General features: G+C 36.5%; 1 protein-coding gene across 1 annotated transcript; it reads left to right on the top strand.

Annotated features, from left to right (window-relative positions):
• Nucleotides 1-1,978: 1,978 nt before the first annotated feature.
• LOC135682853 (putative citrate synthase 2, mitochondrial) lies at nt 1,979-10,281 on the top strand. Its single transcript, XM_065197925.2, has 10 exons — nt 1,979-2,139; nt 2,405-2,485; nt 4,102-4,209; nt 4,488-4,553; nt 5,128-5,169; nt 5,911-6,189; nt 6,476-6,802; nt 7,029-7,127; nt 8,590-8,799; nt 9,786-10,281. Exons 1-10 carry the CDS (start codon nt 2,092-2,094, stop codon nt 9,954-9,956), a joined length of 1,431 nt encoding a protein of 476 aa, XP_065053997.1. The 5' UTR covers nt 1,979-2,091; the 3' UTR covers nt 9,957-10,281.
• Nucleotides 10,282-10,401: the final 120 nt, after the last annotated feature.

A 10,401-nucleotide genomic window follows, 5' to 3' on the forward strand; every position in this document is an offset into this window, starting at 1 on the left:
AGGAATTGTCATTAATTTTTTGAGCCCCCTCTGAAAAAAATGCAAGTCTACGCCTATGGCTTTGAATATAGGTAATACCTTAGCAAACCAGGGGCGGCGGACAGTGCTATAATTGCTATTACTGTAATAGCAATTTTTTCAAGGCCACTTTGTGTGTAATGTAAGGAAAATAAAACGAAACACAAAAATTTTAAACAGCGGTTCTAGTTGTAATTGCCTCATTCAATCAAACTAAAGTAGCCGCAGCAGACCAGCCACAGAGCGGCCATGCTATTACTTTGGCCTTTTTTTATAGCAAATGAAGGAAAACAATAGTACATTATATCATAACTCCCTTTGTTTGCAGCGCAACAGGCTATTGTTTGGAACGCAAATCCCGCTGCTTTGCTATTACAATCTCAGATTTAATAGCAAGAGATCAGATAGGTGTTCATCTCGAGGAGAACGAAGTAGCTTGACGCGAAAAAAAACAAATCGTTTCGCGTCTGCTTGTATAGATGTATAAGACAAGATGTTTCAATGGCTTTCTTCCTTTTATATTTGCAAATTTAGGCAAATTAACTCATGAGCAGGGCCTTCGCCTCAAAATGATGGACGTCCTAACCCGATGTTGAAGTTAGTAAAAAGCCGATTCAGAAAAGTTTTGACTTAAGGTGATTCAGATATAAAGTACACTGGCGAAGGTGAAGGATCCGGTTCGGATAATCCGATTAACCTCGTGTCATACACGTCAAGGAGTTCTTTTGACTACATCAACGAATCACAGGTCGCCTAGGGTCAGGGAACGCTCTCCTAGAAATATGACATCAAACAAAACATGGTAGCTCTCCGGAATGTTCATGTCCGCTAAGTACACTTTATGAGGCCATTATGCTGCTTTTATAAACTTTCAGACAAACTTCTCACGGGGAACTAATACGCTCTCTGGAACCAAATTAGACCACAGTGGCAATCTTGCTATAATACAGTGTACCTTTAATAGCAAGGGGCTTTCCCAGATGGCAAAGAGCCGCTGGGGTCTATCGGCCCCAAAGGGTAGCCACCTTTCACAAAGACTATCAGTCTATGCGTTAGATTAGTGGCTCCACCCGTACATACGGACTTTGAGAAAAGAGATATAGGTCCTAAAACAATCGTTTAAAAACTCACTAATAAAGAACTCACAGGGTAGATATATTTGTGGTAATAGCAACTTTATATCACTCCGCGCCGCTCCTGTAGCAAACTTAAGTGCTTTGGGGGTAATAACCAGTACTAAATGAAGTATTTATAATATCAGTTAAAGGTTTGACAATTGAGCTTTGGATAGCTTTAATCAGTTTAGCAGGAATGTCATAGCAGTCTGGAGCTTTGGATTCATCCAAATTATTAATTTGATCTAATACCTCAACTTCTAGTACAGGTGATACAGCAAAGCTATTTTCCTGGGGGTTATTCAAGTAATCACTAAATACTTTATTGGTTTTACGAATTTTACTAACCAGGCTCTTGGCAATGCCTGTGAAATAATTATTCAATTCATTTTCACTTGTTTTATGGTCTCTAACTAATTTTCCATCGATGTTGAGGGAAATGTCATTTGTCGCCTTGTTTTTTTGTCTGTTAATTAATTCATTTATACCTTTGCAAACTTGTTTCGAATTATTTTTACATGATTCAAGATATGACCTATAATGGTTAACTTTACTTCGTCTGATGAGATGACTTAAAGTATTTCTATAGTATTTATAGCGTTCATACATGTTGTGCAAACTGACATTGCCAACAGCACATGGACACTCATCATAGTCACAAGAGTTTCTCGTGACTAGCAAACCATTTCTAAACTCCGTAGAAATTTAAGAGAAAAGAACTTGCGGGAAATGACCATTCATTTTCGCTCTTGTGTTTCAAAGGTATACGTGCATTAGGCCATGGCATCATGGCATCAATGTTTATGACCTCATCATGCTCTTTTGTTGAATGGTCAATTATCACGCAGGCGCAGTAATGTTACGCAATAATTGGGACGAACTTCGCCTCCGCGTTCCTAGTTCTTATTGACTGATCAAAAGAGTAGTCGACCACAGCGTGGCGGAAAAGTTTTGCAAAATGATTCCAAGAAGGAGGTTTACAGAGCTTGCTAAATGTACTGCTAGGGTAAGAGAACACTATTTAAGCTATTGCTACCTGAAAAGCATAAATGCTAGCACCGTTATTGGACAATTCACGCTACTTTCGAGTTAGGCCCAACCCTCTCATGTCAACCGATTAAAGAGCTATCCAGTTAATTTATGTTTGCCATGTGGGGTTTGTAATTAGGACCCTTAACTTTATTTGAAAATGAACTGTTAATTACTGCTATTGGAAGGGGAGACCAGACTTTATTTTCACTGATATAATGTTTCGAATCGTTTCTTTTTAGTTAACGAGAAGAGACTTGCAGAATGCCCTCAGCATCGGCGTCAGAAGTCTGTCATCAAATGCCTCAACTGAATCAAACTTGGTATGCATTCTTTCTTTATATTTAAATTGCCGTTTATTTTCCTGCAAGAAGGTAACAAGTAAGCACGGTAGCTGGTTTTTTTAGGAGCCCTTTGATAAAAATCAAGATGTCTTTACTGTTGGTTTTCAGCAAGGAATCCTTAAACTTAATGCAAGATGACTCGCATCTTTAGGGGCTACTGAATACCAAACTTTGAAGGTCAAGGATGATAAAGGACAGAGCTTAGATGGGCGCAGATGGTTATTTGTTGCATCTGGGAGTAAAGATACAGACAGGATGCAACCTGTCTTTACTTGCAGGTATTGCAAAAGGGCAAAAGCCAAGCCAAAGCTGTTTTTCATTATAGTACATGCAGGTGTAGCAAACAGTTAGCTGTTGGTTTGGAACAGAAAATTTGGAATCTTTTCCAATTTCTGTTAAGAGAAATTACCAATTTCAGAAACCCAGAAACTTTCTGAGCAGTTGCAGGGAGTAAAGGAAGCGTTTCTCTTTGCCCAATATTCATTTTCCATTTATTTTGTTTCATTCTCTAGAATGAGCAGCTATTGACCCAAATGCAAAACTGGAAACCTTAATTTCTGCATGGACAAGTTAACTTTAAAAATTTGAGACTGCTCATCAGAAAAAATTGTTATTGCATAGGGATTTTGCACTGCTGATATGCAAAAAAGCATGCATATCTGTGTGCAGGCAATATATTACATGCGTGGAACAAAGTGTGACCCAAATACTGGTTTTCAAAGGACACAGAAAAATGTTAAAATAGCCTCAGAAAAATGATAAACATACATTTACAAGTGAAAGCCTGAATTCAAGCACCTTCTAAATTTTCCTCTCAACAGTGGATTTATTTGTTCCTTCTTTTGTTTTGCCAAAAATTTTACAGAAACTTTCCTGTTGTGTTTATAATGAATGATTCCACACAAAAACTTAAGATGTTTTGTTAAAGGACCACTACCCATGCTGTATATCAAAGTGGCATAATGGCAAGATAAAGGGAATGCATGTTTCTATATAGGCCTAAATATATGTATATCACCTGAACTTGAGTGGATTGAGGTGGGTAACCATTTCTGAATTAATGATAGATACTTTATCAGTCTTAAGTGATTTCAACTTTTGTAAACGTACATTCATAACTACACAATTTTTATGTCTGCTGAAGCCATATGCTCTTGAACATCTTTTATCTTTCATCTCTTAATGCTGCCTTGAAAGTCTTAAATTTTTTAATTGTATCTTCAAAATCTCATGCCATGAACACAAAAAGTCCAGCTTTACATCTTAACACTAATAACAAAACGTTTACCGCTATGTCAGAAACCATACAATCTTGATACACATTGGCTGATCTCCAACCAAGTGTTTCTTTGATTGTTGTTGTTGATTTACCTCCAGCTACTACCAATTTAGAAACACTGCCAAAAACAGAAACTTGTCCCACAGACATTCATCTGTGGCAAGTTGACAATTTTTGTTTTAAATGTTTTTTGTATGCTCAGTCTAGGGTTTTTCAAGATCTGTCTTGAAGAAATAATTGTTTTGCATTAATGTGCATAATAATGTATATAAAAGTTTAAAAATATGAATAGGTAAAATTGTATGTTTCTTTCCAGTCTTTAAGAGAAACTCTTGCAAGGTTGGTTCCAGAAAAGAGAAGGGAGGTACAAGAGTTTAGAAAGCAGCATGGAGATACAAAAATTGGAGATGTAACTGTTGGAATGGTAAGTTAAGCTTTTTGTTCAATTTAAGCATTCATTATGTTTTAAATATTTTACAATTGAAGAATAAAAGAAATTTTTTTGAATCATTGAAAGTGAGAGATTTCATATAAGTTTTGGAACCTGAGTATAAAGCAAGTATTAGTAATCTTATTTTGATTTTGTAAATTAATGGAAGGCTAATATAGGGTTGCTCTTGTTGATCACTTGGATGTATAAATTTCTGTTTTAAAATGCATTTATAAGCTTAAAACTGAGTTGAATTATCAAACTTTCCTTAGGCATATGGTGGAATGAGAGGCATAAAAGGCATGATTTGTGAGACATCTGTGCTGGATCCAATGGAAGTAAGTGAAACACAATTGACTGATGTGAGTGATGGCTTGAAAGCATGACCCGATAGCTCAGTGGTAGAGCACTTCATGTACAAAGTCAGGGGTTGTGAGTTTGAGCCTGGCTCGGGTCGGTTATTTTCCCGCATTCTTATGAAACACAATTATATATATATTACTTGTTTATAATAATAATTCTAAACTAAATCTGAAGCTATTTAATTCTAATAATTGGACTTGTTAGGAATAACAATAAGATTGAATTCCTTGACTTGTTCATATGTTCCTGGAAGTTTATAATGCTTCAGGACTCTATAGTCCAAGAGTTTTATAACAGCTGGGAGTGAATGGGTTAAAATGTAGAAGATAACACACACTACTGCATTACAGTATGTTTTCTTAAGTCTTTATCTCATTTTCCCAGTCATTTCTCATGTGAAGCTCTCTTCATTGAAGATACACTTTTGCCAGGCTTTTTATGTGTTTAATTTAAATGTACAACAACATTGAGTTAACACCCTTGTTCTGTTTTGGTACCCCCATTATAATGTTACATGACAAGAAACTGACTCAAATTGTTGTCTTTTAGGGAATCAGGTTTAGAGGATACACTATTCCTGAATGTCAAGAGGTATTTTCTTTTTGATGTTTTTGATAGCTTTAGTAGAAAGTAAACATTCTACTATCTTTCTTCCATCCACAAATTTATTATTCTCCATCTCTGTGATTAATGCTCTAATCAAAGGGGGAGAGATTTGTGTCTATATATTGGATTATTCAGGGGCATTCAAAAGTCCACAGTTTTTAGAACACATTATCACCAAACCAAATTGACAATTATTGTCTCTCTCTTCATTCATATGGTCGATGATTCCTACTTCTTCTTACATCAGTATTTTAAATGAAACCTTCCCTTTCTTTTGCATATACGGTGGTGCCCAAAATTAGCCTGAAAAGTTAATTTGAAAAAAGAGCACTTTCCCACATGCAAATTAAGATAAGAAACACAGAGATTCCAGTTCTTATCCTTGAAATTGACCTCTGAGACTGATCGAAATCATTTGGAAGGAAGGAGAGAGAATTATTTGAAGTAATGAAAAAGTTGACCTCACTTGACATGCACCAACAGGCCAGCAAGTTCTGATTGTGTCAATTTTTCTGTTTCTTTTCATTTGAAGACTTCAAAACCTGTGAGAATATTAGAGTAGTGCAGAAGATTCCTTTTTTACTTCTTAGCCAATTTTTTTTCTACATATCTGTTTATGTGATCAAACTAATATAATGAGGTGACTTATTCCCCACATTCAATTATGTTATAATGTAAATTTCTATCAATTTTGATAACCTACCTATGAAAATCATTTCTTTAAAGATGCTTCCTAAAGCTGATGGAGGAAATGAACCTCTTCCAGAGGGTATCTTCTGGCTGCTGTTGACAGGGGAAGTCCCAACAAAAGCCCAAGTTGATGAAATTTCCAAAGAATGGGCTGCCAGGGCCGAGTTACCACAACATGTTGTTATGATGCTGAACAACTTTCCTGATGATCTTCACCCAATGAGTCAGTTTGGTGCTGCTGTAACTGCTTTGAACAACCAGAGTAAATTTGCCAAGGCGTATCATGATGGAGTGTCCAAAAAGGATTATTGGGAGGTAGAAATGTAAACTATGTACATTATGTTTATGAAAATTATTGTTTTTCAGACTATCATTAGGTGCTTAATACTTTTTAGGCAGCTGTACATGCTATTTGATGTATAGAACAGGATAGTTCTGATTGCTCCCAGTTTTATGCCTTGTTTAGTTCCCCAAGTTTAGTTCTATGCCAGTTTTATTCTGAAGAAGCTTACAGCGAAACTTCAACCAAGTTGTTTATTATTGAGTATCTATATTTATATATATGTATAATATATATATATATATATATTATCATTTTTAGTACACTTATGAAGATTCAATGGACTTGATTGCCAAGCTTCCGGTCATTGCAGCTGTTATTTACAGAAATCTATACAAGGATGGCAAGGTTGCATGCCTTGATCCAAACGGTGATTGGGGTGCAAATCTCACTAATATGCTTGGCTACGACAACCCAACTTTTACAGAGTTGATGCGACTGTACCTTGTTATTCACAGTGATCATGAGGGTGGTAATGTAAGTGCCCACACAACACATCTTGTTGGAAGTGCCCTCTCGGATCCTTACCTCTCATTTGCAGCTGGCATGAATGGTTTGGCTGGACCTCTTCATGGGCTGGCTAACCAGGTAACAATAAGTTTTTTCTTCTTGTAAGATGATACATGCAATTTATGGGTCTTTCACTTAATGCCAATTGTAAATTTATGTTTTAAGAAGTGTTCCCTAGCACTTTTAAATATTTTAAACTGTAACATGATAGCTAACCGGGTATGTAACTGCAATATGTAACTACAATGAATTAATCTGATATGTTCTGCATCAAATATATTTGAAGTGGCTGGTTTTCTTTTAGGAAGTACTTCTGTTCATCAATAAGCTAGTACAAGACATTGGTCCAGATGCATCCCAAGAGCAAGTTAAAGAATACTGCCTAACTACACTCAAGACAGGGGTAATTATCATCATTTCACATGCTTGCTGCTATTTAAGCTCATTGCCCTCCTATGCAGGGCCGTCCCTAGCGGGGTGGTGCGGGAAATTAAATCTTGTCGGCAAATTTTCTAAAAGTAGAGTTTTGTCGGGTTTTGCTTTCAAAGTTCCCAAAGCAATAGCTTTAACGAACAGTTGGGATAAGATGAGGATGTGAACTTAAAAGTATTTCCCAAAAGCCCTCAGCAATTCAAAACAGGAAAAGATAGCGCTTTGGGTGTCACGGAGGGGCAATTGTAGCCCAAAAACTTTAAATGACTCCCTTTCGGCAGCCGGAGTCTAGAATCTAATGTTCAATATCCAGAGTGACCTAATTTCTACCTAAAGTTTGGGGTTTAGGGAAGGGTCAAAGTTTATTGAAAAACTCTGAACGTTGATCCTGGAGGTGCTGGAAGCCACTGTAAGCAGGGAAAGGGGGCAAAGTGCCTCAGGGCCTTGAGGTCGAGGGGGCCCTCAAGTAGTAATGAACTCCATTTTAAGAATGAAATCAATAAAACGTAGGTATGCCTAAAAATAGTTAAAAGTTCTAAACGATTGCAAGAAATGACTGCAAGAAATATTCTGAAATGCATTTTAAGACAATCTAAAGGGCGTGGCTGCAAAAATTTCCTGCTTGCTCTGCTCGCAGGGGACCTCGTCTTTCGGTTTTGTTTCAAGGCCTTTCGAAACCAAAGTACCCACAGTCACTCAAAAATTGAAGCGATGATTGACTAACGAGAACATCCTCTTTCATAAACAAAATCAATTGCGTCAAAATGCCACACCCCCGAATTGAAATATCTAAGGCCACGCCCTATTTTGTCGGCAAATTGGTGACTGGCACCCCCCCTAAGCAAAAGTGCTTAGCGACGGCCCTGCTCCCATGTAAATATCCCTTCAGCGCTTAGCTCTTAGTGATTAGCTCTCTTTTAGTTATTTTTGCTTTATTGCCTTTCTGTGTTGATGTTTGTGTATGATCTTAATATACTGCTACTCTTAGCAGCCATATTTGGCACAGTGATATAAATGATAAATGATTAAAACTAGAAGGCAGCTGAGTTTGATGTAAGCAGTTATTTGATTCAGCATTGACTGTTGATATCTTTAGGATATTTTATGCATGGCCCTAAGCACAGAATTTTGGGTGTAATTTGAAGAGTTTCAAGGTCGATCTATCTGTAGTTGATATCTTCTGCATGTCTAGCTCTTTTTCATAGTGTGTTTTATAAAGAATTGCATAAGAGCTGTGTGAATAGTAGCAGCTCATTGAGAATTCAAGGGAAATTCGGATCTTGATTGCAGTCTTTCATGATGCAATCTTCTTGACTATTTGCAATTTTTTCTTAGCAACTCTTGTAAAACATTTAGTTATTGTCATGTTTATAATCGTTCTCAACGTAATTCCATTTCAAATACATTATATATATGTTATATTGCATATTCAGGTTATTCCAGGGTATGGACATGCTGTTCTTAGGAAAACAGACCCACGTTACACTTGCCAGAGAGAGTTTGCCATGAAGCACTTGCCAGATGATCCTATGTTTAAAATAGTGAGCAATTTGTATGATGTTGTGCCACCCCTCTTGCAAGGGCTGGGAAAAGTTGCCAATCCATGGCCTAATGTTGATGCTCACTCTGGTGTCCTACTTCAGGTAATTGATTAATATTTTTAAATAAAACTATATGGAATTAACTTTGATTGCAAAGATTTCTTTACACATTTTTGCTTGACTTAACTTATTACTTAACTAGAGCAAATATTCCCAACATAAAATCTATCATGGTAACCGATTCATATTTCTAGATAATACTATAATATTTTTGCAAAGATGGTACTCAGAAAAATTATTTCGTACATTTCGAGGTGTCGATGTTTTTATTACAGAAATAGCATAATTACCTTTTTATTAACCTTTTTATACTGTATATCCTTGAATAAGCCCCTGGGAGCTTATTTGCAAAAATGAATCTTTGGGTGCAGGCTTATTTGAGGGGGGGGGCTTGTTACAAAGTTTGGTATTTTTATCATCACCAAAGTCGCTTTTTTTGCACTTTGGTCTCCAGTCAAAAGAAGTAAACTATTGCCCTGTGGGGGCTTTCTTGAATTTAGAGATTATTCTGCAAATTATGCTTTCCTAAATGATATTTTAGTTGTGGGCTTGTTCAAGGGGGGATGGCTTATTCGAGCGTGGGGGCTTATTCATTGAAACCTTTATTGAAATTCCATTTAATGAAAATTATAAGATTTGTCATTTATTTCTTACGTGACTGTTGATTGAAGCTTTTATTTTAATTTGATGTAAGGAACTGCATAAACAATTATATTCTTAACAGGGATGTAGGAGCCAGGGTTGCACTAGGGCCAGGTACCCCCCTCCCCCAGCTTTTGGGGAAAATGTCCTTTTTTAAGAAGTAACCTCTTTGAAATAGTGTCTTCAATTTGTGATTTGATGCCCCTTCAATCCTCTGCCCCTCTAACTTTGAATTGCTTCAAACGTACTTAATTCATTAGAATGTTAAAAAAGGCCACCTATCAGTGGGAATATTTTATAGAAAATTTTAATAGAAATGAATTGTCTGAACGGCTTGAGCCAACCATATGTAACGTTTCTAACCCAATCTGTAATGTCGTTTGCAGCATTATGGAATGACAGAGATGAACTTCTACACCGTTCTGTTTGGCGTTTCACGTGCACTCGGAGTTCTCTCGTCACTTGTTTGGGATCGTGCTTTTGGATTGCCCATTGAAAGACCAAAAAGCATGAGCACTGAAGGACTGAAAAAGCTTGTTGCAAATATGAAGAAGTAACTTCCCTAAAGAAATTTGTAAATTTAAGTTCCTTGTCGTGTAATTTCAACTAATGTAATAGTCACAGGAGCATTTATCATCAACACTAATTATTTGATTCCTTGCTTAACACTGTTAGGAATAATTTGCTGCGTAGTTTCACGATCAGATACTGTATTAGTTAAAAAACGACTAATTCTTTTTACGCAATACTTTCATCCATTTCATCTAGTGAATTGTTTTAATGTAAACGAGAGTTTAACAAGTAAATTTTGTGTGTATGCAGTTTTTGTCTAATATTTCCTTGTTTTGGTGTTGACATTAAATTTTCTAAAGATGTTCTAAACTTTTGGAGTTATTTTTTGTTTCGTTTTGAAAAGGAAGCTTGCTCATTAGCAGACGATACCGTCTTCTGCCTTTTCAGACAGAAGAAATGAGAGTTGAGCCTTCAAAACCGAGAGATCCA

Source organism: Rhopilema esculentum, chromosome 16 (genome assembly GCF_057945365.1).
Source record: "Rhopilema esculentum isolate cy_ngs chromosome 16, ASM5794536v1, whole genome shotgun sequence".
NCBI lineage: Eukaryota > Metazoa > Cnidaria > Scyphozoa > Rhizostomeae > Rhizostomatidae > Rhopilema > Rhopilema esculentum.

Coding starts and splice junctions, on each gene's coding strand:
- LOC135682853 (XM_065197925.2), top strand. CDS start 2,092: ATGATTCCAAGAAGGAGGTTTACAGAGCTTGCTAAATGTACTGCTAGG. Junction 4,210..4,487: donor GAGATGTAACTGTTGGAATG/GTAAGTTAAGCT, acceptor AACTTTCCTTAG/GCATATGGTGGAATGAGAGG. Junction 6,190..6,475: donor CCAAAAAGGATTATTGGGAG/GTAGAAATGTAA, acceptor TATCATTTTTAG/TACACTTATGAAGATTCAAT.